Source organism: Rhinoraja longicauda, chromosome 41 (assembly GCF_053455715.1).
Source record: "Rhinoraja longicauda isolate Sanriku21f chromosome 41, sRhiLon1.1, whole genome shotgun sequence".
Classification (NCBI taxonomy): Eukaryota; Metazoa; Chordata; class Chondrichthyes; order Rajiformes; family Arhynchobatidae; genus Rhinoraja; species Rhinoraja longicauda.
This window is the reverse complement of record NC_135993.1, coordinates 13,716,476-13,728,717: the sequence shown is the minus strand read 5'-3', so window position 1 is coordinate 13,728,717 and position 12,242 is coordinate 13,716,476. Positions and strand designations below refer to the sequence as shown.

The 12,242-nt window shown below is 50.2% G+C and overlaps 1 protein-coding gene across 2 annotated transcripts in view; it reads left to right on the top strand.

The window, feature by feature from the left end:
* Positions 1-12,242, top strand: part of LOC144611856 (nck-associated protein 1-like) — a 136,816-nt gene that overhangs the window by 104,491 nt on the left and 20,083 nt on the right. For both annotated transcript variants that reach the window (XM_078431163.1, XM_078431161.1), the window contains exons 25-26: positions 196-278; positions 9,920-10,000. In XM_078431163.1, coding sequence (XP_078287289.1) covers positions 196-278; positions 9,920-10,000 — 164 coding nt within the window. The remainder of the gene's footprint in view (positions 1-195; positions 279-9,919; positions 10,001-12,242) is intronic.

Genomic DNA, 12,242 nt, shown 5'->3' with positions numbered 1-12,242 from the left:
GGCAGGGTACTGGTTAAGGTCGGGGCACAATGCTGCCCACCATCTCCGTGGCGATGGGTTCAGATCCACCCACGTCCATCCCTGTGTCCCACACCATTCCCGTCCTTGGGATGAGTCCCACGGTTGTTTCTCCTGCGGTTGACGAATCTGGTCATTTGCCTTGGGACTGACTGCTGTTGTTCTCGTGTGTTGCAGCTTCTGACAACGTTCTCAAGAGGATGATGATTATCGGTGTGATTCTCACCTTCCGATCGATGGCACAGGAAGCACTCCATGGTGTAAGTGGCAGCATGCTCCTTTACTGGAGAGTAGAGTTGCTTTAAAGCATCGTGATGTAGCAAGACTGCAGCACCGAAAGCAGTTGTATTCTCGTGTTTAATACTTTTCAGTCACACAGCAAAGAAACATGCCCTCAGGCCAAACTTGTCCATACCAACCATGAGTCAGTCCCAATTATTTGCATTTGGCCCACATCCCTCTAAATCTTTCCCAGCCATGCACCAATCCCAGTAGTTTGATTGAAATTATCTCTTGGTCTGAAGAAAAGTCTCGACCCAAAACGTCACATATTCCTTTTCTCCAGAGATGCTGTCTGACCCGCTGAGTTACTCCAGATTTTTGTGTCTATCATGGCCAAATGTCTTTTAAATGTTGTTTTAATACCTGCCTCAACTACATCCTCTGGCACCTTCTAATCAGAAGACATATTTGAGGCTGATACCACCCACCACTCTCTGACGTAAGGAAGCTTGGCTGATGAGGGAAATTGAGGCATTGGTCCAGAATAAGAAGGATGCATGGGACAGATATAGGCAGCTGGGATCATTACCACATTATCGGAGGCGTTTAGGGAACAAAGCAGTAAACCAAAAAAGGATATCATAAGGGCAAAAAGGGGCTGGGAGATTGCTCTGGCAGGTAACATTAATTGACAATCCCAGGAGATTTTATAAATACATAAAGGTAACTAGCATCGACCAGGTGCTAGGAAAGGGTAACTAGAGAGAGAGTGGGACCTTTCAGGAATCAAAGCGGTCAACTCTGTGTGGAGCCACAGGAAATGGGCAAGGTTCTCAATGAATATTTCTCCTCTGGAGAAATACTCTCCTCCTGAGGAGAAAGACAGGAGAATGGAGGAACTTGGGGCAGTCAATGGAAGTGGCTTGAGTGCTGTCAGTGTTATGGTGGAAGAAGTATTGATGGTACTGTAGTGAGTCCAAACGAGCGGTATTATCCAAATACTTTATTGGTATAAAACCCGTGACAAACGCAACGCACTTCTTCTTGGACTACACTAACTTCGCTCACTAATCTAATCTCTATCTACAGTTTGGCGCCAGGCATTTAAATACCCCGCGCTCCCTCACCCCGTGACCGTAAACCAATCTGAGGGTTCTACTACCTGGCCAATCCCTATGTCCCTACATGACCCCCCCCAGAACCCTCGAAACCATACCTCACGGGCGCCCGAACCTCCCGCCCAGAACGTGTACGGAGGGGGGAAACCGATACCCCCAGCGTGACAGGAGGCGGGGTGGACGCTGCCGCTGGAGGCGATGGGGAGTCCACTGGAGTGGAGGGTGTAGGTGACGGGGGGCACTTGATCAACAACGGCAGCCCGGGCCCAACCATAGGCGGCGGAGGCCCAAGAGGTGGTAAACTGGGCGCCGCTGGCGGGACCGGTCGAGCAGCCACAGGCCGGCCCCGGCGCGGCGGCTGAGCCACCGACACGGGGAGGTCCTGGTCCAAATGGGCCGGCTTGAGACGGGACACTGAAACAAGCTCCTGACGATTTCCTACCTGCAAGGTGAAGGTTACAGTCCCTCTTTTGAGCACCTGGAACGGGCCCTGGTAAAGCGGCTGGAGAGGGGGGCGGTGGCAATCTTTCCGAAGAAACACGAAATCACAGCTCCGCAATTCCGACGGAACGTGAACTGCTGTGCTTCCGTGACTGGAGGTCGGGACTGGAGCCAGAGAACCCACCCGTTCCCGGAGGGAGCCCAAGACTGACGTGACGGATGGCGGCAAGGCGGGAGTGGAAGGGAGAATGTCGCCTGGCACCCGCAGGGGCGAACCGTAGACGAGCTCAGCCGAAGATGTGCCCAGCTCAGCCCGCGGGGCCGTACGAATGCCGAGGAGGACCCAAGGCAGCTGGTCAGCCCAATCGTAGCCAGTCAGGCGAGCACAGAGGGACGCCTTCAGCTGCCGATGGAAACGCTCAACCATCCCGTTGGCTTGGGGATGATAGGCGATGGTCTGCTGTAAGCGCGAGCCATACAGCTGTGCCAGCGCGGCCCAGAGGGACGAGGTGAACTGGGCCCCCCGATCCGTAGTGATAATAGCCGGGACCCCGAAACGAGCCACCCAATGCAACGCCAGGGCCCGTGCACAGGAGGCCGCCGAGGTGTCCGACAACGGGAGCGCCTCCGGCCAACGAGTGAACCGATCAACCACCATCAGTAGGTGAGTGTAACCCCTAGAATAGGGCAATGGACCCACCAAATCCACATGGATGTGGAAAAAATGGACGGGGGGAACCTCAAATCTCTGGTATGGTGGCTGGACATGACGATGGACTTTGGAGGTCTGGCACGGAATGCAGGCGCGTGCCCAGGCTGCCACCTGCTTTCGCAGGCCATGCCAGATAAACCGGTCAGCCACCATGGCTGAAGTCGCCCTGATGGACGGATGTGCCAGGCCATAAATGGCCTCAAAAACCTTACGCCGCAGAGCGGCAGACACCACCGGGCTAGGGCGTGGGAGGGAAACGTCACACCACAACTTGGTACCTGTGGGGCCACACGCCACCTGCTCCAAACCCAGTCCCGAGGTTGTGGAGGCGTACACCGCGGCAGTCCCTTCCAGGCGCTGAGCCTCCGCTAGCTCCTGGAAATCCACCTGTTTACCAACCACAGCTACGGAGAGAATGGCCGGCCGGGACAGGGCATCAGCAACGGCATTCAGCCTACCCGCAATATGACGGACATCGGTCGTAAACTCCGAAATCAGGGTTAGGTGCCGCTGCTGGCGAGCCGACCACGGATCAGAAACCTTAGCAAAAGCGAATGTCAGAGGTTTGTGATCCGTGTAGGCCACGAAAGAACGGCCTTCTAAAAAATAACGGAAGTGGCGGACTGCTAAATAAAGGGCCAGGGGCTCCCTATCGAACGCACTGTACTTGAGCTCCGCTCGAGAGAGCTGCCTGCTGAAAAACGCCAGAGGCTGCCAATTACCGTCGACCTGCTGCTCCAAAACCCCACCCACCGCCACGTCTGAGGCATCCACCGTCAGAGCTGTGGGGGCGGAGGAGCGCGGGTGCACCAGCATGGTGGCATTGGCGAGGGCCTGTTTGACCGCAACAAAAGCCGTCTCCGCAGCTACGGACCATACCAACTCAGCGGGGTTACCCGCGAGACATTGAAAAAGGGGGCGCATAACCCGAGCTGCTGCAGGCACGAACCGATGATAGAAATTGACCATGCCCACGAATTCCTGCAAGCCCTTGATGGTAGTCGGGCGGGGGAAAGAGCGGACCGCGTCCACCTTAGCTGGTAAAGGAGTGGCACCGGCCGGTGTAACCCGATGACCCAAAAAATCCACCGCGGCAGGCCGAATTGGCATTTGTCCGGATGGAGAATCAGGCCATGGTCTTGCAGCCTCTGGAACACCGTGCGGAGGTGGACCAAGTGCTCCTGGACCGAACGGCTGGCAATCAAAATATCGTCAAGATAAATAAAGACAAACGGCAACCCTCGACCCACCCGGTCCATCAGACGCTGGAATGCCTGAGCTGCATTTTTAAGGCCGAAAGGCATACGCAACCACTCAAACAGTCCGAACGGAGTAATGGTCGCTGTTTTTGGAATGTCCGGCGGGTGGACCGGGATCTGATGGTATCCCCGCACCAAATCAATTTTTGAAAATATTGTCGCCCCCTCCAGGCTAGCTGAAAAGTCCTGAATGTGTGGAATCGGATAGCGGTCCGGCCGTGTTGCCGCGTTGAGTCGACGGAAGTCACCACATGGTCTCCACCCCCCAGACGCTTTGGAAACCATGTGCAAGGCGGAGGCCCACGGACTACTCGAAGGCCGAATAATTCCCAACCTCTCCAAGTTTAGGAACTCCGCTCGCGCCTTGGCCAGCTTGTCGGGTGGGAGGCGTCGTGCCCGGGCAAAAACCGGCGGCCCCTCGGTTGGGATGAAATGGACGACCCCGTGCTTCTCCGAAGGTGAATCAAAACGCTGGACGAGGAGCTGCGGGAAGTCGGCTAGGACCGCATCGAACTGACCGGGAGCCGTGGTAATGGATTGGATAACTAGGCTGGGTGGGGCGGCGCTTGTAGAAGCCTCTGGTCCAGTACCCCGAGGCCGTACATCAGCCGAGGGCTGCAGGCCCCTCCCTCGGACGTCTGCGACCAAAGAAAACGCCCATAGAAAATCTGCACCCAATATGGCCTGGCCCACATCCGCAACGATGAATTCCCAACGGTAAGTCCTGGACTCGAAGGACAGGGACATAGTCCTTTTACCGTATGTACGGATGGTGCTACCATTCACTGCAATTAGGGGCGGGCCCTTTTCCCCCACTCGAACTTCACAGTCATAGGGGGGCACAATACTTACGACCGCTCCCGTATCCACTAGGAAAACGATCCCGGTACTCTGATCCGTAGCGTAGAGGCGGTGGTTACGGCCAATCGAGACTGCCTCTACAGTTGATCGGCCCAGACGTTTCCCGGAAACGAGCACGGGGATCTACAGCTTCGTGCCTCGCTGCCCCACCGCCGATGGAAAGAGCACCAGCCACGCCTATCCGGCTCTGTTGGTCGAGCCCGCTGCCAATGAACAGGCGCCGCCGCCCTCTCTTAGCGGGCCGACTGCGAAATAGCGGCCGATGCATCGCTCTCCCGGCCGTACCCCCGACTGCCGCTGGGCCTCGAGACCCGGTTAACGGAGCCGTCTCGGGTGTTGCGCTCCCTAACGAGCGTGTCGGCCTTCTCGGCGAACGCTACCGGATCTTCAAAAGAGACGTCCGCCAACACCAACCTGACGTCCCCAGGTAGCTTCTCCCGAAAGGCCGCTTCAAATATCATGCACGGCTGATGGTCGCCCGCCAAAGTCAGCATCTCGGACATCAACTCCGACGGCAGCCGCTGCCCCAGGTCTGGCAAATGGAGGAGCTTCAGAGCCCGCTGGCTCTGGGCCCAGCCGAAGGTCCGCAGCAGGAGCTTCTTGAGCCCCACGTACTGGTTCGTTTGGGGTGGACTGGTCAGGTATCGGCTGACCCGCGCAGCCACCTCCGCCTGCAGACAGCTCACCAGGTGGTGGTACTTCTCCTGGTCTTCCTCCACCTTTTTAAGATGGAACTGTGATTCTGCCTGCACAAACCACAGGTGCGGCTGATGGGCCCAGAACGGCGGTAGATGAATCTCGCCCGCGCTCGCTCCCGCCTGCGACATGCTGCTGCTTGCTTCTTACGTTCGAGGTCACCAATGTAGTGAGTCCAAACGAGCGGTATTATCCAAATACTTTATTGGTATAAAACCCGTGACAAACGCAACGCACTTCTTCTTGGACTACACTAACTTCGCTCACTAATCTAATCTCTATCTACAGTTTGGTGCCAGGCATTTAAATACCCCGCGCTCCCTCACCCAGTGACCGTAAACCAATCCGAGGGTTCTACTACCTGGCCAATCCCTATGTCCCTACAGTACTATCATGTATGAAGGTAGACAAATCTCCAGGACCTGATCAGACATATCCAAGGACATTGTGGGGAACGAGAGAGGAAATTGTGGGAGTCCTGGTTGAAATTAACGAGTCGTCTTTAAATACTGGAGAGGTGCTGGAAGACTGGAGGGTGGTAAGAAGGGATCAGGGAAAATACTGGGATCTATTGGCTAGTGTGGTTAACATCTGCACTAGGAAAGTTACAAGAAACCGTTCTGAGGGTAGGATATAGGGGCATTTAGATGGACTCAGGGTTCAGTGCTGTGCCCATTACTGTTTGTCATCTATATCAATGATTTGGATGAGACGATACATGGCAATATTAGCAAGTTTGCCGATTATATAAAATTAGGTGATTTTGCAGATAGTGAAGATGGTTGTGAAAAATTGCAGCAAAATCTTGATAGATTGGCCAGGTGGGCCGAGGAATGTTGGATGGAATTTAATACAGAGAAACTTGAGGTGTTGCATTTTGGGAACTCTAACATGGACAGGACCGACACAGTGAATGGTAGGGCTCTGGGGAGTGTTGTGCAGCAGTGGGATCCTGGAGTGCAGGTGCATGGTTCCTTGAAGGTGGAGTCGCAGGGTGGTTAAGAAGGCTTTTGGCACATTGGCCTTCATCGGTCAGAGTATTACAGATAGAAGTTGTGAGGTCATATTGCAGTTGTATAATATGTTCGTGAGGCCGCATTTAGAATATTGCGCTCGTTTCTAGCTACCACGTTCTCGGAAAGATGTTGTCCAGCTGAAAATGATACAGAGAAGATTTAAGAGGATGTTGCCAGGATTATGGGGAGAGGACGGGAAGGTTGGGACTCTATTCCTTGGAGAGCAGGAGGATGAGGGGTGATCTTATAAAGGTGTATAAAATCATGAGAGGAATAGATCAGTTAGATGCACTGTCTCTTGCCCAGACTATGTGAATCGAGGACCAGAGGACATAGGTTTAAGGTGAAGGGGAAAAGAATTAATAGGACTGAGGGGTAACTTTTTCACACAATGCATGGTGGGTGTATGGAACAAGCTGCCAGAGGAGGTAGTTGAGGCTGGGATTATCCCAAAGTTTAAGAAAAAGTTAGACAGATACCTGGACAGGACAGATTTGGAGAGATGTGGACCAAACCCAGGAAGGTGGGACAAGTGTAGCTGGGACATGAGGCAAGTTGGGATGAAGGCCCTGTTTCCAGACTATGTCACTCAATGACTCTATGAGTGAAAAGCTTTCATCTAATAAATCTTTCCCCCCTCACCTTAAATCGATGCCCTCCAGTTTTAGACACCCCTACCCTGGGGAAAAAACTGTGGCTATCTACCTCATCTTGCCTCTTGTGATGTTATCAACCTCTAAATAGACCCCCTTCATCCTCCTATACTCCAGGGTAAAAAGCCTCAGCTTCTCTCTCTCTCCTTATAACGGGAACACTCTGTCCCAGACACAACCCGATGAATCTCCTCTGCACCCTCTCCAGTGCTGTCACGTCCTTCCAATGCTGTGTTGACCAGACCAGAACTCGAGCAGAGGTCTGACCCATGTGTTCTAAACTACGTTATCTAGTGTGCTGCCACATACAAGGATCTCTGGATCACCAAGGTCTCTCTGTTCTTCAACACTCCCATGGACTTTGTTTTCCATGGTACTTATCCGAGCCTCATCAGTATTCCCTATATGCATTGCATAGAAACATAGAAAAATAGGCGCAGGAGTAGGCCATTTGGCCCTTTGAGCCAGCACGGTCATTCAATATGGTCATGGCTGATCATCTAAAATCAGTACCCCGTTCCTGCTTTTTTCCCATATCTCTTGATTCCTTTAGCACTAAGAGCTAAATCAAACTCTCTCTTGAAAACATCCAGTGAATTGGCCTCCACTGCCTTCTGTGGCAGAGAATTCCACAGATACACAACTCTCTGGTGAAAAAGTTTTTCAGAGACTTATAAAATTATAAAAGGACTAGACAAGCTAGATGCAGGAAAAATGTTCCCAATGTTGGGGGAGTCCAGAACCAGGGGACACAGTCCACGAATAAAGGGGAGGTCATTTAAAACTGTGGTGAGAAGAAACATTTTCACCCAGAGTTGTGAATTTGTGGAATTCTCTGCCACAGAAGGCAGTGGAAGCCAATTCACTGGATGAATTTAAAAGAGTTAGATAGAGCTCTAGGGGCTAGAGGAATCAAGGGATATGGGGAGAAGGCAGGCACAGGGTATTGATTGTAGATGATCAGCCATGATCACAATGAATGGTGGTGCTGGCTCGAAGGGCCAAATGGCCACCTCCTGCACCTATTCTCTATGTTTCTATGTTTTTCTGTCATAAATGGCCTAGCCCTTATTCTTAAACTGTGACCCCTGTTTCTGAACTCCCCTAAATGGGGAACATTTTTCCTGCATCTAGCCTGTCCAATGCTTTAAGAATTTTATATGTTTTTATAAGATTCCTTCTCATCCTTCCAAATTCCAGTGAATACAAGTCCAGTCTTTTACATATGTCAGTCCCGCCATCCCAGGAATTAACCTGGTGAACCTACGCTACACTCCCTCAATAGCAATAATGTCCTTCCTCAAATTAGGAGACCAAAATTGCACACTATACTCCAGGTATGGTCTCACCAGGGCCCTGTACAACTGCAGTAAGACCTCTTTACTCCTAAACTCAAATCCTCTTGCAATGAAGGCCAACATGTCATTCGCTTTCTTCACTGCCTGCTGTACCTGCATGCTTACTTTCAGTGACTGATGTACAAGCACACCCAGTTCTCATTGCATTTCCCTTTTTCCTAATCTGACACCATTCAGATAATAATCTGCCTTCCTGTTCTTTCCACCAAAGCGGATAACCTCACATTTATCCACATTATACTGTATCTGCCGTGCTTCTGCCCGCTCACCCAACTAATCCAAGTCACCCTGCAGCCACATACAGTAGCATCCTCCTCGCAGCTCACACTGCCACCCAGCTTTGTGTCATCTGCATTGCCTCTCATTTATTATGATTAAAGTCCATCTGCCATTTCTCAGCCCATTTTACCACATGGTTATCGCCCAATAGCCAAAGGCTGCCCTCCACAACTACACCAATCTTCAGGTTATCTGTGAACTTTTTGATCTTGCTTCCTATATCCACATTCAAATCATTCACATGTATAAACAGAAAAATTCCCCAAAATGAACCCAGATGAAAAATGAAACAATCAGCCAGACAGGCCAGACGGCATCACCCAGCAAATTCCTGCTGACTATCACTGATCAATCCCTGCCTTTCCAAATGCAGATGAATCCTGTCGCTCAGCACTCTCCACCACTGACGTTAGACTCCTGGGCTGTCATTACCTGCCTTATCCCTGCTGCCCTTCTTGAATAAAGGAAAAGCATTCACTGTTCCCTGGTCATCCGGCAGAAGGCAGCACAGTGGCACAGCTAGTGGAGCTGCTGCCTCACAGCGCCAGAGACCTAGGTTTGTTCCTGTGCTGTACTGTTCTATGTTCTATCTCTGTAGAACTTACATGCTCGTTCAAAAAGCTTTCCTGATTTACTTTCAAGGTTCTCACCCCCTCTCGACCTTTCACTGAGGTGATCGCAGTTAATATTGGAGAAGTTGTAAATCCGCCAAGATAAATTTATTCCTATTACACCTCTCTGTAATTTGGCTACACCCCTCCACCTCTATCTACCACTGACTGATGCGGCAGAGTGGCACAACTGGTAGAGCGGCTGTTTCACAGCGCTAGAGATCCAGGTTCAATCCTGACCTCAGGTGCTGTTTGTGTGGAGTTTGCACGTTCTCCCTGTGAACTTTTAGGGAATCCTGCATTAGCACTCCCAAGTCCCTCTGCACCTCTGATTTCTGGATTCTCTCCCCATTTAGAAAATAGTCTACGCCTTTATTCCTACTACCAAAATGCATGACACCACATTTTGCTACACTATATTCCATCTGCCACTTCTCTGCCCACTCTCCCAACCTGTCCAAGGTCTCCTGCAGAGTCCCTGCTTTCTCTACACTACCTGGCCTTCCCCCCATTTCCGCGTCATCCGCAAACTTGGCCACAAAACCTTTAATCCTCTCGTCCAAATCATTAATATACAACGTGAAGAGTAGTGGCCCCAGCACCGACACTGATTTCTCTGCTTTATCAGTTCTGCTCCATGCGTTAAGCTCTTGTTGTTTCTTGTCCTTTTGGCAGGTTTTATCAGGCCACATCCCCTTTCTCATGGGTTCCATGAAGATTCTGAGTGAAATTGCAAGCTTAACTACAAACAGAAAGGTATGAGGTTTGAAGATTGATATTTACAATGATTTCTGGAATCCTCAGTCACATTATGTGTGGTGCAATTTTAATTCAATATGAAAGAACTATGAATGGTCCAAACAAGTTCTGGAAATAAGGATCATACATACGAAGGATATAAAGAAGGCAACAAGATAGCTGTGGCAAATAATATTAAGGAAAATCCAAAGAGATACATAAAGGGAAAGAGGGTAACTAAAGGGAGAATGGGGACCCTTAGAAACTAAACACATCTCTGTCGGTGATGGGCATGGTCCTCAATGAGTATTTCTCCTTTGTTTTTACCATTGGAAAAATATGTGAAGATGGGGGAACTTGGGACAGTAAATGGCAATGCCGCGGGCGGTACTTATTATGGTTGAGGAGATGCTGGACGTCCTAAGGCGTACGCAGGTGTATGATCAGATATAGCCAAACACACCGTAGGAAACAAGAGAAGAAATTGCAGGTGCCTTGGCTGAAATATGAGCAGTCACAGTGGAGCAGTGGTAGAGTTGCTGCCTTACAACGAATGCAGCGTCGGAGACCCGGGTTCAATTCCGACTATGGGTGCTGTCTGTACGGAGTTTGTACGTTCTCCCCCTGTCCTGCATGGGTTTTCTCTGAGACCATCGGTTTCCTCCACACTCCAAAGACGTACAGGTTTGTAGGTTAATTGGCTTGGTAAATGTACAAATTGTCCCTAGTGGGTGTAGGATAGTGTTAATGTGCGGGGATCGCTTGTCGGCGTGGATCCGATTGGCCGTAGGGTCTGTTTCCGCGCTGTTTCTCTAAACCTAAATTAAGCACTCACATTTGGATAGACAGAGACTGGTTAGGGATAGTCGGCATAGTCCGTACTTGGGAATTCATCTCGCAAAAATTTGATTGAACTTATTGAAGAAGGAACCGAAAGGTTGATGAGAGCAAAGCCATAGACATTGTCTATATGCTCAGCAAGGCATTTGATTAGGTTCCACATTATAGGCTTCTCTGTGACGTTAGATCGCATGGGATCCAGGGAGAGCTAGCCGACTGGATAGATTATTGGCTTTGTGAAAGGAAGCAGAGGGTGATGAGGGAAGGTTGTTTCCAGACTGGAGGCCTATGATTAGTGGTGTGCCTCAGGGATCAGTGTTGTTTGTGGTCTATGTCAATGTTTTGGATGAGAATGTAGAAAGCATGACTAGTATGTTTGCAGATGATACTAAAGTGGGTGGTATTGTAACAAAGACGATTATCAAAAATTACAACAAGATCTTGATCAGTTGGACAAGTGGGTTGAGGAAAAGTTAATGGGGTTTATTGCAGATAAGTGCAAGGCGTTGCTCTTTGGGAAGTAAAACCAGGACAGGGTTTTCACAGTGTATGGGAAGGATCTGGGAAGTGTTGCAGGGCAAAGGGACCTAGTAATGCAAGTGCATAGTCCCTTGAAAGTGTCATCACAAGATTAGTTGTGGTCAAAAGGCTTTTGGTACATTGGCTTTCATCAGTCAGGGTATTGAATATGGAGGTCAGGATATTAGAGTAGTACAAGATGTTGATGGAGCATTTGGAGTCTGGTGTTCAGTTTTGGTCATCTGCTATAGGAAGGAAGTTATTAAGCTAGAAAGAGTGCAGAGAAGATTTACAAATATGTTGCCAGGACCCGAGGGACTGTGCTACAGGAAGAGGTTGAGCAGGCTAGGATTTTATTCCTTGGAGCTCAGGAGGATGACAGTTTTATCTTATAGAGGTGTATGAAATTATGATGGGAATTGATATGGTAAACACACAGTAGGAAAATCAAGACTGGGTATGACTCTATGACTCAATGACTCTATGACTCTATGAAGGGCAATAGGCCATTTGGCCCAACTTGCCCACACTAGCCAACAATGTCCCGGCTACACTAGTCCCACTTGCCTGCGCTTGGTCCTTATCCCTCCAAACCAGTCCTATCCATGTACCTGTCTAACTGTTTCCTAAACAATCGGATAGTCAAAGCCTCAACTACCTCCTCTGGCAGCTTGTTCCATTCACTCACCACCCTCGGAACCCTATTAAATCTTTTCCCCTTCACCTTGAACCTATGTCCTTTCGTCCTCGATTCCCCTAGTCTGGGCAAGAGACTCTGTGCATCTACCCGATCTATTGCTCTCATGATTTTGTACACCTCTATAAGATCACCTCTCATCCTCCTGCACTCCATGGAATAGAGACCCAGCCTACTCAACCTCTCCCTACAGCTCACACCTTC